This window comes from Vanacampus margaritifer, chromosome 15 (genome assembly GCF_051991255.1).
Source record: "Vanacampus margaritifer isolate UIUO_Vmar chromosome 15, RoL_Vmar_1.0, whole genome shotgun sequence".
In the NCBI taxonomy this organism is placed as follows: Eukaryota; Metazoa; Chordata; class Actinopteri; order Syngnathiformes; family Syngnathidae; genus Vanacampus; species Vanacampus margaritifer.
The window spans coordinates 15,577,620-15,592,928 of NC_135446.1; the positions used below are offsets into that span (position 1 = coordinate 15,577,620).

At 41.3% G+C, this 15,309-nt stretch overlaps 2 protein-coding genes across 2 annotated transcripts; one reads left to right on the top strand and one right to left on the bottom strand.

The window, feature by feature from the left end:
* Positions 1-980: 980 nt before the first annotated feature.
* On the bottom strand, positions 981-12,047 carry gba2 (glucosidase, beta (bile acid) 2). Its single transcript, XM_077544793.1, has 18 exons — positions 11,635-12,047; positions 10,966-11,467; positions 8,603-8,694; positions 8,399-8,514; positions 8,100-8,318; positions 7,788-8,027; positions 7,608-7,710; positions 7,369-7,522; positions 5,704-5,829; positions 5,456-5,640; positions 5,270-5,374; positions 5,087-5,194; positions 3,279-3,430; positions 3,093-3,199; positions 2,466-2,608; positions 2,160-2,275; positions 1,721-1,912; positions 981-1,598 (listed from the first exon to the last, which is right to left on the bottom strand). Exons 2-18 carry the CDS (start codon positions 11,157-11,159, stop codon positions 1,380-1,382), a joined length of 2,571 nt encoding a protein of 856 aa, XP_077400919.1. The 5' UTR covers positions 11,160-11,467; positions 11,635-12,047; the 3' UTR covers positions 981-1,379.
* rgp1 (GP1 homolog, RAB6A GEF complex partner 1) lies at positions 11,998-14,814 on the top strand. Its single transcript, XM_077544800.1, has 9 exons — positions 11,998-12,364; positions 12,493-12,608; positions 12,962-13,095; positions 13,164-13,247; positions 13,321-13,470; positions 13,645-13,791; positions 13,859-13,986; positions 14,069-14,246; positions 14,449-14,814. Exons 2-9 carry the CDS (start codon positions 12,493-12,495, stop codon positions 14,670-14,672), a joined length of 1,161 nt encoding a protein of 386 aa, XP_077400926.1. The 5' UTR covers positions 11,998-12,364; the 3' UTR covers positions 14,673-14,814.
* The last annotated feature ends 495 nt before the right edge of the window (positions 14,815-15,309 follow it).

Sequence of the window (15,309 nt, forward strand, 5' to 3'; positions counted from 1 at the left end):
ACGCCATACAGGAGTAGACCTGTGTACAACCAGATTGTTTTATATACAATCTACAACTAAAAGAAAGAATTAGACTTTTAGACTGCACAAAATATTTTTAATTGTATTGATAAAATATATATTTTTGGCAAACAACATTTTATTAGAGGTAATTAACATGGGGGGGGGGGGGGGTCATCCACAAGTAAAATCGTGAGACATTGACAGCTGGCAGGTTACTTAGCAACAGTCTCCAAAGGCTGCATTTAGATGTCTAAACTCATTTAAAGAAGAAAAAAGGGGGCTGGCTCATGATGCAATGCTGGATGTACACAATGACAGGATGTGGAATAATGGAATAAAAAAATAGACGAGAGAGGAAATGAAGTATGTCTGCATGTGTGTGGCTTGTTTGCAGCGAGTAGGAGAGCAGATGTTTGATCCTGACCCACCCATCGCATGTTTTTCCTTTAGCGGATCCTTCCATTATGTATCAATAGCGACTTATAACGACAGAACAATGAAATGGTCTTCCACTAGATGGCAGAAGGTACATTAACCTGCCCACTTATGTGGTATTTTTGTGTAAAATGTGTCCACAATCAATTAAGGTTGGGAAATACTACATCAGTGAGTTTTTTTATATGTGCATTACATTTTAATGGGAGTTGATTTTTTCTTCTTCTATATTTAGTTGCAGTGTTAATGGTAAAACTACTGCATGGTATTACAGTGGCTTACAGGAAGTATTAAAGCCTGATGGAAACTACGTCCGACTCTTACCTTATACTGCATTTTAATGCCGGTCATGTTGGTACTTCTAAATAAAGTAGTTTTTTTTATGTGATACTTCGTGTAAAACGTATGAGAACAATGCACGTTGAAAAATCAATGAGAAAACTACGAGCGCTTGTCGCCCTCTGCTGGATGTCTGCTTGTATTACACTAGCACAACTTCAATGAACCAATTGCTTGTGATGAGAAAGACAACACAAAAAAAATAGTGTACAGGTATATACTACTATACAGTGATTTATTCAGGATGATTGTCATAAGTGGGTGTTAGAAAACATTTAGAACTTCAGCTACAATAATATGGTCTAGTGTGCAACAAGGCACCAAATTCCGTATCAAAAAAAGGAGAAAATGTGTTTCTCATTGTATATTAATTAGGACAGCATTCAAATAACTATACAGCTTATTTGAATGTACCATTCACAAGCACCTGTAGTAAGATATAGTACTTAAATGATGTGTGCAAATTTACCAGGTGTTGTCGGAACTCACGCAGCCTACGATTTGACACAGAAAAACAGAATTCAAGTAACGCTATGCTCTGCAGGCTGCAGGCAAACCTAACGGATCGAAATTTGGGATTTCAAATGGGACCGCGTCGGGCCTCATTGATTTGCACCTTCTCCGCTCCCTGCATGGCGGTCGTCACGTGAACGGTCCAGAGCCAGCTGCATGGCCCAGATGCTGAGCGGCCTCATGTACGCCAGCGAGCGGTAGATGCCCTTCTCGCAGTAGGCTTCGGGCGTTTGGAAAGCCATGCCCAGCCGCTCCCAAACAGTGCGGTAGCAACCCTCCGCCGTGCGCATACCTTCCACAAACATGCCCTGGGAGGTATGGGGGGAAAAGAAAAAAAGAAAAGTCAATTGTTTTTGCGATGCTTGCTTTTATGCTAACACAAAATGCAAAATGGTATTGACAGGCTAACTGTTAGCATTGCTACATTTACCTCGTGGATCATAGTGGCGGCCAGTCCGTAAACCACGCCGATCCAAACCTCGTCGGACTGGACGCTGGAGCGGTCGGCCACGCCCTCGGGCCGCATGCCATTCACGGCACCCATCTGACCGCCGCTGAAGCTCATCACATTCAAGTCAAAAACGGATTGGAGTGCGGCCCGGATGTTTGCTTTGGGAAAAACCTGGATGGGGAGAAGACGTGTGAAAAAAATTTGAAACTTTTCAAACCCATCAATAATACTATGTTTTTATTTATTATTGAATCATATAATACGGACATAAAATATTTCATTCCAGACACAAAACTTAAAAAAAATTATGTTTTTGACATGACTACATTCATCATATTTTACACTACTAGCACAATAAAAACAACTGAAATTAGGTCAACAACTAGATGCCGTAACATCTTGCATAAAGTTAGTTTACCTGGAAGTCTTCCTCTCCGAACCCAGATGCTCTCAAGAACCACTGGCCAGCACACTGGTCGGACATAATACTGTTCGAGAGGTCTCTCCCACTGCTGTCATAGTTGTAGTACTTGCCTATGTCATAAAAAAATGCATAAATTCTAATAAAATATCCCTTATTGTAAGATTAATTCAAACAAGTGTTTTGGGATATATTTAAGGTTTTAATACAGGCAGTTGTAAACATATTCAGGGCAGGCGTCCATCAGGGATTGGTTCTGAGCACTTGGGAATAGCAAGGGTTCCACTAGATGTTGGGTCTTACCGTTCCACAGTAGCTTTTCAAAAGCAACGCTGCCTCTGTCTAATATGTCTTTGTAGTGCTGTAGCGCCTCCTCTTTATCGAGCAGTCTGGCCATTTTGCACATGACGCCCAATGACGCCAGCCACAGCCCGCCACAGTACGCGCTGCGACGCAGAACAGGACACCGAGAATACAGAGAAAACATTCAGGCGACGTCGATACAATCTTGAAATAAGACTGCGCTTTTGTTACATTTGAGTCGGTCCAAGCTGGAAAAAAAACCCAACTTCCTGTTTTGACACAAGTCATGCTTTTCCTATTGGGATTTCCTTCCCTTCATCCCTACTCCCAGCTGCCCAGCGCAGACATGAAGCCAAAGATTATGAAGTGTCCCATCTACATTGGATGCCCGTTAGCATAGCACTTTATTGAAAAATGAAATTATTTTTTTCAAATTAGAGAAATGATGGCTCTCTTCACCTTGAACCAACTCAACTCAATATTTATAGAACACTTTGAAACAACAAACGCCATTTTCTTAACATGGAACCCAGAGGTGAGCCGAAAACAACAGAGGCTCAAGAATTGAACCCTGTGGAACACCATACGATCCATTATACATGAGTAGGCTTGGCCTCTCCCTCTGACCTTGGTCCAGTCACTATCCAGCCGTCATAAGTCTGATCAGCAAAGCCAGAGTTCTCGATCAGGCCATCTCCATCCAGGTCAAACTTCAACTCCGACTCCATCACTGCCTAGCATAGCAAACACAGGGATTGAAAATCAATCCCCAATCAAAAAATGACAAATATAACAAAGCATAAACAGTTGTACCTGGCAGATGGGCCACATGTCCTGCAGATACTGCCCGTCCTGGGTAAGATGATAGTCCCTGTAGACCTGCAGGACGAACTTGAGGTTCAAGTCCTTCCAGTAGGCCGTGTCGTGAATGAGATAAGCGTTCACCCTTTGCCATGGCTCATCATCTAAAAAATAAGAGACATTAGTTTGTCGTTTTTAACTTTGAAGCATTTCTTGACAATAATATGTTTTATGCAGCCCCATTAGTCTAAATATGATATTCTGGTTAATGTTGAGTTAGTGGAATACGAGTTAAGCAGCAAAATCCAGCAGTTTTTAGCAATATCAGAAGGTCGGCCATTTTGCCACTTGTTGACGACTGGAAATGACATCACACTTGCTCAGGTAACAACCAACAACTCAGCTTCAGGAAACAGCTGAGCTGTGATTGGTCGTTGCCTGAGCCCTGAGCAACTGTGATGCCATTTTCAGTCGACAGCAAGTGGCAAAATGGCCGCCCCCTGAGATGGATAAAAACGGTTGGATTTTGCAGTTTAACTCATATTCCACTAACACAATATCAACCAGAATACTTTATTCAGACTGGTGAGGTCACATAACATATTATTGTCAACAAATGTTTAAGGTTGACTTCCCCTTTAACTAATTCACTGCCATAAATTCATTAAAAAAATGGGCGATTAATTTGCGATTAATTGCAAGGAAATTTTTTAAATCATAGGATTAACTACGATTAAAAATTTTAATCAACTGACTCCTGTTGGGTGACAGGTGATTACATTTTTTAATCGTAATTAACCGCATGTCTTCATCAGTTAACTCACGATTAATCACAAATTGTATGTCTGTTCTAAATGCACAATCATTTTTTTCAGGTTTTCATAAAAATGTTGAACTAATAGAAATAGTTCAAATTAATTTTTGACGTTTTTAGCAGTCATTGGCAGTGAATGAATAATAATAATAATAAAAAGATTGTTAAAAATTTGGGGCATCAAGTGATTAAAATTTTTTAATCGTAATTAATCGCATGACTTCATCAGTTAACTCACGATTAATCACACATTTTATATCTGTTCTAAATGCACAATAATTTTTTTCAGGTTTTCATAAAAATGTTGGAACTAATAGAAAATAAATTTTTGACGTTTATAGCCGTCAATGGCAGTGAATGAATAATAATAATAACAATAAAAAGATTGTTAAAAATTTGGGGCGTCAAGTGATTAAATTTTTTTAATCGTAATTAATCGCATGACTTCACCAGTTAACTCACGATTAATCACAAATTTTATATCTGTTCTAAATGTACAATATTTTTTTCCCTAGATTTTCATACTCTTAACAAAAGTGGAAAAAATGTTAAATAGAAATTGTTAAAATGAACAATAAAAAAAATTCTAGGTTTTCATACTCTTGTTAATAAAATTGGGAAAAAAATGTTAAACTAATAGAAATAGTTCAAAATATTTTTTGACATTTATAGCAGTCAATGGCAGTGAATGAATAATAATAATAATAAAAAAGATTATAAAAAATTTGGGGCGTTAAGTGATTAAAATTTTCAATCATAATTAATCGCATGAGTTCACTAGTTAACTCACGATTAATCACAATTTTTATATCTGTGTACAATAAAAAATGTTTAGGTTTTCATATTTGTTAACAAAAGTGGGAAAAAAATGTTGAACTAATAGAAAAAGTTCAAATGAATTTTTGACGTTTATAGCCGTCAATGGCACTGAATGAGTTCATCTTTATTCTTCATGTGCAATTTTGATGTAACATAAATGTCACTCGACAGCCCTCCCTCCGTGTACCTGGATCGCCAATATCGTGAGGCACAACATTTTTAGTCTTGACGGCAGCGCACTGGCCACTCATCAGATGCAACCTCTCAGTTACATCCTGCTGAACCACACTGCCAGCTAAAAAAGAGATTCAAGTTAGGGACTCGAGTGAAACGTTACCACCTCTCACCCAAAAAAAGAAATCAATCCTACCAATATCATATTGCACACTCAAGGCAAGTTTGGGCCACAGCATGATAAGTGCAAAAGAAGCGTAGAAGTGCACGTCGTACGTGTTGTACATTCTGTACTCTTGACCTGAGAGACAAAAACAGTGCATGAGATTCATATTTAGTGAAAACCTAAATCGGCTTGATTGTAGATTTTCGATCCGTTCACCCTCAAGGTAGGCGAAACGGCCGTATTCTTTCACGATGGCCGGCTGAGCGGGCAGGCCGCCGTCTTCGCTGCGTACGCCGCCGCTGACATCGGCGTCCTCCTGCAGTTCCGTCCACACCGTCCCACCGTCGGCCACAAAGTACAGCTCGTTGAACAGGGCTGACTTGTACCAGGAGGGTAGAGAACTAGAATATCCGTTACAGATGTTAATTAATGAATAACTTGAGGGGCCAACGCTGTGTGAATACCTGTCGTGAAGTACGGCCGCTTGCCACTCCTCAATGTTCTTCTCCCACAGTTTGTAGCGTGTCAAGGCGTAGTGACTGAGTGAGGGTGACGCGTCCCCTTTGCTCCCGAAGTAACGAGTGTACCGCCTGGGGCAGAACAAGTTGACTTGTTTTTGACTGCAGCAAGGACATGTGTTGGCAGCGCGGCTGGCCAATAAATTATTTATTTTAAGGTCATATCGCCCGGCCATATTATACATTTTTGGTTCAGTTCATTTATTCAATCAGCTTCAATCAGGAGAAAACAAATAAGCTACAGCTTATCAAGCCTTCACACTTTCTACATAACAAAACATATTTCAGCAAAAAATATAAATGTATTTTATACTCTATAAACAGTTGGGTAAAAAAAAATAAAAAAATTGGGTCTAAAAACTCAACCTAATTGAGTTATTTATTTAACACAAAGTAACCCAACATTTTGGGTTATTTATTTAATCCAAAAATATAGATCAAATGAATAAATTTACACAATATTTAGCAAATTTATGCTTGTTTTGTATAAAACGTTTTTGGTTGGGGTTTGCTTAAAAAAATTAATGGGGGAGGGGGGTGTAATATTTTATACTCAACAGCTGGGTAAAAAAAAATAAAAATACCCAAATTGAGTCAATAAGGGACAGATCCAATTTATTGGGTTATTGATGTAACCCAAAAAGACCCAACATTTTGGGTTTTGTATTTAATCCAAAAAGTTAGGTCAAATGAATAACATACAAAATAACCCAAATTTAGGCTCGTTTTGTATAAAACTTTTTTTTTGTTGGGGTTTGTGTTAAAAAAAAAAAAGGGGGGGGGGGGTTATGAGTTGTTCATGTGACAGAGTAACATTTTGGGTTAAATGAATAATTTGATTTAACATGTTAGTAGCGCTGGCCAATTACTGTAATAGATTATTTTATGGCCATAATCAACCAGCCCTATTATATACTTAAAACATTAGGGTAAAAAATAACCTAAAATGATTCAAAAGGGATTAACCCAATTTTTGGGTGATTTAACAACAAATGATCCAACATTTTGGGTTATTTATTTAACCCAAAAACTTGAGTCAAATGAATAACCCACAAAATATCCAATTTTGGGGGCTTGTTTTGTACAAAACTACACATTTTGGGGTGTGTTAAAAAAAATTTTTTTTTAAAAGAACAATTTGGGGGGCTTTTTGCGCAATTTTGTTTTTTTTATGGGTTATTTATTTGGCAAAGAGTACCGTTTTGAGTTAAATGAATAAATTGACTCGGAAGCAACCAAAAATGTTAGCAGCGCTGGTCAATTACTGTAATGGATTATTTTACAGAAGTATCACCCAGTGGAGTCAAATGGTTCAAAAAGGGACTGACTCAACTTTTTGGGTTATTCATTTAACCACAAAAAAAATTGTTTAAATTAAAAAAAAAAATGTTGGTTTAAATGAAAAACGTGCCTTTTGGAACCATCTTGGGTTATTTGGACCCTATTGTTTTTCTTTATAGTGTAACACAAAAAAAATGATTTAAATGAATAATCCACAAAGCCCCGCCCATTTATAAATAACCCAAAAAGCAGTCTTTAAAAAAAAAAAGAAAGAAGCCAATTTGTGTTATTTTTGACCCAACAATCTTTAGAGTGTATTCTCTTCTTTACCTGTGGTGCTGCCTCTCGCGTGACCCAAAGGTGATTTTGGGCATGTCCCACGCCAGACAGAACTCCAGGGTGTTCCGTCCCTGTGGCAACACGTGGCAGCCGACAGCCAGCGCCGCTGCCACCTTCTCTCCTTTGGGCGTAGGCGGGCTGGAGCCTGCAGGGTAGGACGGAGAGACGCATCTTTGGGTTGGTGATTCTCCAATTAAAGAGTGATATCATCTCGCTCTTGTGGCGCTGACCCGTCGGAGAATCCAGGCGTCCATCAGCGATGAGGTCACTCCACAAGTCACTGCAGGTTCCCTTTGGACTGAACGCAGTCTGATGACTGACTTCCCTGTTTGGCTATTTAAAAAAAAAAAAAAGGACCTTCACACTGTATTCTCATGTACAAAAAAATCCACCTCTGAAAAATATCAAACCTGCTCTCGAGCTGCGATGCATAGAGTGTAAGGGTTCACTGTTGTGGAATGATGCAGCAACACTCCAGACACGGCCTCCCCCTGCTTTTCAAGATGAAACGGTTCATTCCAGTGGCCCCCACCTTTGTCGTCCTTGAGCCCGGACCCATTGACCATCGTGAACATGATGGTGACATCCAGAGCGTAGTCATTCTTGTTCTCCACCTCCCAAATGAACAGCGCCACCGGCAAACAGGAATCCTGCCAGAAAGGAGACGCTACTTCAGGGGGGGGGGGGGGGGGAGCACGGCCACCAAGTAGGTCGCTAAATACCTGGTAGTCATGAGGAATGACGGGGGAAACCTGTCTGCACGTGAGTGTGACGTTTTGCCCCGGGAGGTTGTAGACGGTCCAGGCCCGGGGGTACAGGGCGTGGTAGAAGGCATACTCGCCGCAGTAGCCCCAGTTCCAGCCTTGCAGCGTCGGGGGGCGCTCTACAGAGAGCACCTGTTGGTAAACCGTTTGGCCCCCGCGGCGCAAACACACAGTAAACTGAAAAAGATCAATAACAGTATTTGGTTATTCCTACACACAGGTGCATTCCGTGTACCACCAAGAACATGCATGTATACCTGATTAGCCGTGACAGTCTTGTAATGGTACATCCCAGGCGTCAACTGCCACCGACAAAACTCCCCCTTCCAACCTCGGGTAATGGTACCTCCTCCGATACCTCCAAGCGGGGCACCTACCAAACGCAATTTGACCAAGCAGATACATAGTTGAAAAGAGACATTAATGAAACAAATATGACAATAGAGACGGGATCAACCCACCGTAAATTTGCCGCAGAGGCTGTGCACGAAACATGTCGATGAATGGCGCCTTCCTTTCCACTTGTGTTTTTTTGTACCACCATTTTAGATACCTGGATGAGCACATATTTTACATGAGGAAAATCCAAAAGCACACCACCTTCTTCTAGTATTTTTTTTAATGACACATACTAGGGCTAAACAATCGTATTCAAGTTACCATATATATATATATATATATATATATATATATATATATATATATATATATATATATATATTTATTTATTTACTTATTACACTAAAAATAAAAGGGACTTCAGTTTACTGCCACTCTTTTGTTCAAGTGCCCCAGCTAGCTTAATGCTAACACAAGGGAAAACATCAGGCTAATATTGTTAGTCATATTATAATCCTTTAAGTAATGGACATTTAAACACAAACGGTGGACAGAACATATCACAATATATATATATATATATATATATTACACTTGGTAATCCTTTAAAATAAAAATAAAAAAGAACTTCAGTTTACTGCCACTCTTTTGTTCAAGTGCCCCAGCTAGCTTAATGCTAACACAAGGGAAAACATCAGGCTAATATTGTTAGTCATATTATAACCCTTTAAGTAATGGACATTTAAACACAAACAGTGGACAGAACATATCACAATATATATATATATATTACACTTGATAATCCTTTAAAATAAAAATAAAAAAGGACTTCAGTTTACTGCCACTCTTTTGTTCAAGTGCCCCAGCTAGCTTAATGCTAACACAAGGGAAAACACCAGGCTAATATTGATAAGTCATATTATAACCCTTTAAGTAATGGACATTTGAACACAAACAGTGGACAGATCATATCACAATACTCACAGCCCTATACTTTGTTACCCTCTCTAAAAAAACAACAACTAATAACTACAGTTTACTGAGTCAGTAAGAGTAGTGGTGACTGTTAGTGTGTTTATGTCCGCAACACTGCCCCCCGTTGGCCAAGGTGGGTACACCAGAAGGATCAGCACAATATAATGACTTGAAGCATTAAAATATAGCGCACAAATTATTGAATTAATTATTTAGTATGTCAACACAGCCACTTATTGAACACCGGGAGAACAGTAAAACAGCTGATGGCTACGAAGTTACGGACTAAGTTATGCCCAAACACGGGATTTTGAATTTAATCGATGATGATGCAAGTGATGGTCAGAGGATACAATAAGGGCCCACCCACGCACAAAGGGCCCAGTTGAAACGTGCCATGCGAGGCCGTGGCAGGTTGTTATTCCACAGGGTCGGCCGAGAACAAGTACAACTGTTGTCAACCCGATCTGGATCTAGCCCCAAACGCTGACCTGAATCAGTCTTCCTATGCTTTCTCCTTGCGCAGCCGTCTGAAAACAAACCTCAGCGTGAACGTAGAGGAAAACTGAGAAACATGCATGAATTGCCACATCCTTGACGTCTGTCTATTCACGGTAAGTTGCCAAATTTTCAGGACTGCTGTTGGTCTGCCGTGATCTCCCAAGGCCACAACGTATATACCATATAGTTCCCCTTTACAAACCAGTGCAATGATTAACTGTTGCCATGGCGACAAAACCCACCACGCCTTGTGGACAAGGGAGTGTTGTTGTGTTTGAAATTGCGACTTATAAATAGCATGCAGTTGAGCTAGCTTGGGAGCAGGTTCCTGTGCATTTTGTGGGACACGTGGAATTACAATATGCATGACCAAAGCTCAACTGCATAACTGAAAAAGTAAGGGGCCAGCTTTAAGTGTGTTGCAGAAACTTCCACATGATGATTTTTTGTTTCATTTAATTGACTTTTAGCATCTTTCATAGTTTACTGACATCCACAAACAATGTAGCCAGGTACTTATCAATAATTTTTGTTACCAGGAAGAGAAAAACATTTCTTCTTCTACAGAGGAGCTAATACTCCTTTCACATTCTGACCATGAGAGTGCCATTGCCACCTACTGTAGAGGATGTGCAATTACACTTTATTGTAGCAAAAGGAGGGAAGAAAACGTTCCCTGAGGTCACGTGCACCCCCATATTTGAAAAGGACTGGCGTAGCTGCAAACCAAGAAGTTTACAAAAGCACGTCAACGTTGCCAATTTTTCCGATCCTTTACACACACACACACACAAAAAGGGAGCAGCCAATTTTATTCCAGAAAACAAAAAGAAGTAAACAACAAACATCATTGTTGTTTTCCGTTGCCGTAGACAGCAATGACTCAACACGATGAATTGCTTATCAAAAAATAGTTGCCTATTAATATAATATAATAATCAATTAGTTGGCGAATAATTTGTGCACCTCGCCAGCCATATAGCCATATTTGAAAGATAAATAAAATCACCTGATTCCAAGTCCAATGTGATCCACAATGTTAGCCAGGGACACATCCTTCGCTTGAAAAGGCTTCCTCTTCTCCTTGAACTCATGAGCTAAACATATACGCCAGCCGGCCGTGGGTACCCCGTGCCCCATCTCCTTGGGCAGATACCTGCTCATGAGCTCCGCCGTGGATCTCTCCCCCCAATCTTCAGTCATTTTTGATGTTCGTTTGCTGCGGTTGTCGTTATGAGTCAGAAGAGTAGGCAGCGTGTGGCTACAAAATGACGCTGTCACCACAACCCTTTGTGTTTATCATGGAATCAGCCGGATTTCTTTGACACACCAACCGGTTTCCACTCGTTTCTGGGTCAGGGGGCGAAAAGCTGATAAGGGCGCCTTTAAGTTGGAGGCCCCGGCGCCATTATAGTTATTAAAATCCACACTAGCGGCCGGGCATCTTTGTGCAGCCTCGATGCCGGATGTTCGGTCGCGGGATGGGGGACGTCGACATGTATCGGTGACACCTACAACGAGACGAAGAGCGCCATTAAAACGCTTCGGTCAGTCTGCACGAGACTAACAGAAAAAAGCAGCAATTTAATTGGTTGGTAAGAGTATCAGTGCGGTGTTTCCCCTCCCCGTTGTTTTAATTAATACTGCATGCATAATTGCAAATGCAAAGCGCACATACCTTGAAGCAGGACAGAAAGCTTTCAGTTCAGAGCAGAACTCGATGTAAGCTGGCACAAACCAATAGCCAGGAAGTCACAACCCTGTCTGACAACAAGCAAGAAATCGAGACCACCACTCACGGCTAAACCATGTTTAAGTAAAACAGGGGTGCGTAAGGAGTTTTACCCATACTGGTTATCATATTCTTTCAGCGACTGGTATTATCACAAGCATCGACGTGTTACGTTATAAATCTTTTATCCCACCAATCAAGTTCGAATACGTTTTAACGCTCCGAGGATAAAGGTGAACAAACAAATAATAAGATGACACCCCTAAAGTTACCATAGCAACATAGCCGCCTGTAACTTGTGTGCCACGTGATGTTTTTAGATGGCCAACCAAAAAGCTTCCATGTAATTTTATCCGGTTTTGTTCTCTAAATTACTTAAAAGTGCGACAGGGTTACAAGTGTGGCGTTTGATAAATCCGTACTTTTAAGAAGTCATACGTCATATCGTATTATTTTGATTTTGGCCTACCGAGAGTTTGTTTTTCCATGGTTAGGTTTTGGTCGTCCTCGCGAGCACACTTTGTTTACCAACTGCTAGGTAAACGATGCTAAGTCGGGATGAAAATGGTTTCTACTTAGAAACTACGTGGATGCATTAAGACTGCATTTCGATTGCTTTGCATCTCGACCAAAACGGAATATATATTGTCCGGACGCATACTCTCCTGGGGACAAGGTGTGTGTTGGATTTACGTGGGAATTGCATTAGCTTAGCATAGCATACTTCCGTGCACGGTCTCTACGTTGTACTAATCTACTCCGTGGTTCCAATCGAACTATAAATGTTCGTGTTCCCACATGCAGATGATCGAGGTGGTGGCCTCCATGGCTCGTGGTCCCGTGTTTCTGGCCGGGGAGCTAATGGAGTGTCTCATCACTTTCAGAAACCCGATATCGCACTTTTCCACCTCTGCGAGCAGGTAAATTAGAATGCACTTCATGCAAGCTTCAGTTGCATTTGATTAAGAGCTGTTACTGGTCACGCAAGAAGCCCGTATTAATGTAAAATATATTTTTCATGAGACAAATAATGTTGTAAAACATTATTTAGTGAACAATGAACACCATTAGGCCGAATCTTAAATATTCGTCTCCATTCTTGTGTTTTAACATAGTTTAAAATCAACCAGCCTTGCTACTATAAAACTAAACTAAACTAGATGATGTAGGCTAGTATGTAACCGGCGGAGCCCACCCAGGAGATCGAACCCAGAATGTCCACGTACCAAATGCACGGCCCGCCACTAATTTGCCATTTTTTATTGTCTCCCAGTGAGATGTTGGCGTGGGCCAGCGCCCAGATCCACTGCCAGTTTCACACCAGTGAGAGCAGAGTGAGTCTGCCAAGCCGGGGCAACAAGCAGGACGTCCAGGCTGACAGCGACACAGTCCTCATTCCGAGCAGAGGTCAGGGAGTGACACGGTTTCCCGTATCACGCCGAAAATCTAACGCAACATCTTTCCGTCTTCACCAGGAGAGAGAGGCCAATGTGTTCTGGACACGCCACCCAAAATCCTATTCTGTGACCTTTGCTTGGATCCAGGAGAGAGCAAAACATGTGCGTTAACATGCAATTAATGCTGACGATGCAAAAACAAAAATGTATGATGTGCTTTTGTTTTGTATCGCAGATTCATACAGCGAGGTCGTACCTGTCGACGGTCCTCCCAGTTTCCGTGGCCAGGCCGTGAAGTACGTCTACAAACTAACCATCGGGTGTCAGAGGGTCAACTCGCCAATCAAACTTCTTAGAGTTCCCTTTAGAGTTTTGGTTTTACAAGGTAAGATTTTTTTTTATTATTTATGTTGGGCTTGTGTGCTTTAAAACAACCATACAATGAAAATAGCAGAGGCCCTAGAATTGAACCCTGTGGAACGCCATATGTTCCATTTTACTTACTGACTTAAATACAAGAAGATGATGTAACTGCTTTTGACCCTGTTATGATCTCCAGGCATGCCAGAACCCTTATTTACTCACGATGAGGAAGTGTCCCCCTCAAACCCGTTCCTGGAGGAAGAGGAAGCAAGCCGGAGGGATGCGCGACCTTTGGAGAGAGCGCTTGACATGCTCATGGTCTCCACGTCAAGACGCTGCCCTCGTAAGTTGTCGTGGTTGTTCACATAAAGTCAAAAAAAAAAAAGAAGATGAAATTCATTTGACTTCAGACATGTTTAACATCACCAACGTGCGAGGGAAAGTGGCAAAGTTCTGCATCTTCAAGACTATGTACAGACTCGGAGAGGACATTATCGGCACGTTCAATTTCTCCGAGGGTGACATTCCCTGCTTGCAGGTTGGAGCACTTTGGTGGCCAATCATTTTACGCAAAAAAAAAAAAAGCTCCATATTTGCATATTTGTTCCTCTTTTTGCCAGTATTCAGTGAGCCTCCAGAGCGAGGAGGAGATTCAGCGAGAGTACCAGCGGCGGCCCGGCCAGCCTCTCAGCGTGACGGGACACGGCCGGCATCTGGAATCGTGCCTGCACACGGCGTCAAGCCACTTCTCCCTCCCCGTTCCCCTCAACGTCACGCCAGGCTTCGGCACGGAAATCGGTGAGCCGACACGCCAAGCGAACCTGCATCAATGTGTATTTCGTTTGTTCGTTGCGTTTTCAATCGGCGATCAATGCATCTTATGTTGAACCGAGTTTGAGCTTTACCGCCATCTTCTGGCACTTTTTGATTAATTACCAACTGAAAATAAAGAACAAATGATTGCCATCCTATCCACACTTAACAAAACGGAACATTCCAGTGACCCTGCGGTGGCGGCTGCACTTTGAATTCGTCACCGCTCGGGAGCCCGCCGAGCCGCCCGTCGTGCTTCAGAACGAGTCAAAGGAGACGGTGTGGGCCGGCGCCGAGCACGTTGAAGTGGACACCTTCAGCTGGGACCTGCCCATCAAGATCCTGCCCACTAACCCGGCCTTGGCATCCTACGAGTCCCAGTTCACGGGCACCAACAGCATAAACATTTGACTGTGAACCAGATGATCAAAACGCACCCCTCAAAGTTTCCACACATGCCATTTGGTGTCAGATGAAGCATTCTAATTCAACTGTTATCCCAGTTGCACATCTCAAAATGAACATCCTAATTAAAAGTGTGATTGAAATTGGACAGTGGACACCCTGTATTTTGAATCACTATACATTTCTTTGTATGGCTCACTAAAATGGTAGCGTGGTAGGCACAAACAGGACAGTTATTATTCACTACAAATAAATGTTTGTTATAATTAAATTTAAATAAACAATAGAAATTCCATTAGTCTGTTCTGCCCTGCCCACCCCTCCCAAAAAAGTATTGTTTTTAAAAATAGCACTCTATAATATTGTATCATACATCATAACAATTGAACAGAACTTGCACAGTTCTCCAAATAAGATGTTAAACGAGCTTGCTTCAAACTGATAAACAATTATAGACCATCCAAATAAGCATAAATTTCCATGTTATAAAAATAATTATTCTAGGATAGCATGAGTACCTGCAAAATGTGATTTATTCCCTTCTTTTACGCCGCAACAATAATTTAAAAGCGACATCACTTCCGGGGATGGGCAACCATTTCCCGCCGTCTAGCTTTCCGGAGGTCGTGAGCAGCTTCCGGTT

What these genes read in the sequence shown, in the direction of transcription:
- rgp1 (XM_077544800.1), top strand. Translation starts at nt 12,493, where the DNA reads ATGATCGAGGTGGTGGCCTCCATGGCTCGTGGTCCCGTGTTTCTGGCC. An exon ending in TAGAGTTTTGGTTTTACAAG is followed by an intron (nt 13,471 to 13,644) that starts GTAAGATTTTTT and finishes TATGATCTCCAG; the next exon opens with GCATGCCAGAACCCTTATTT. An exon ending in AGGCTTCGGCACGGAAATCG is followed by an intron (nt 14,247 to 14,448) that starts GTGAGCCGACAC and finishes GGAACATTCCAG; the next exon opens with TGACCCTGCGGTGGCGGCTG.
- gba2 (XM_077544793.1), bottom strand. Translation starts at nt 11,159, where the DNA reads ATGACTGAAGATTGGGGGGAGAGATCCACGGCGGAGCTCATGAGCAGG. An exon ending in TCATTCCTCATGACTACCAG is followed by an intron (nt 8,028 to 8,099) that starts GTATTTAGCGAC and finishes CCTTTCTGGCAG; the next exon opens with GATTCCTGTTTGCCGGTGGC. An exon ending in GCATCGCAGCTCGAGAGCAG is followed by an intron (nt 7,711 to 7,787) that starts GTTTGATATTTT and finishes TTTTTTAAATAG; the next exon opens with CCAAACAGGGAAGTCAGTCA.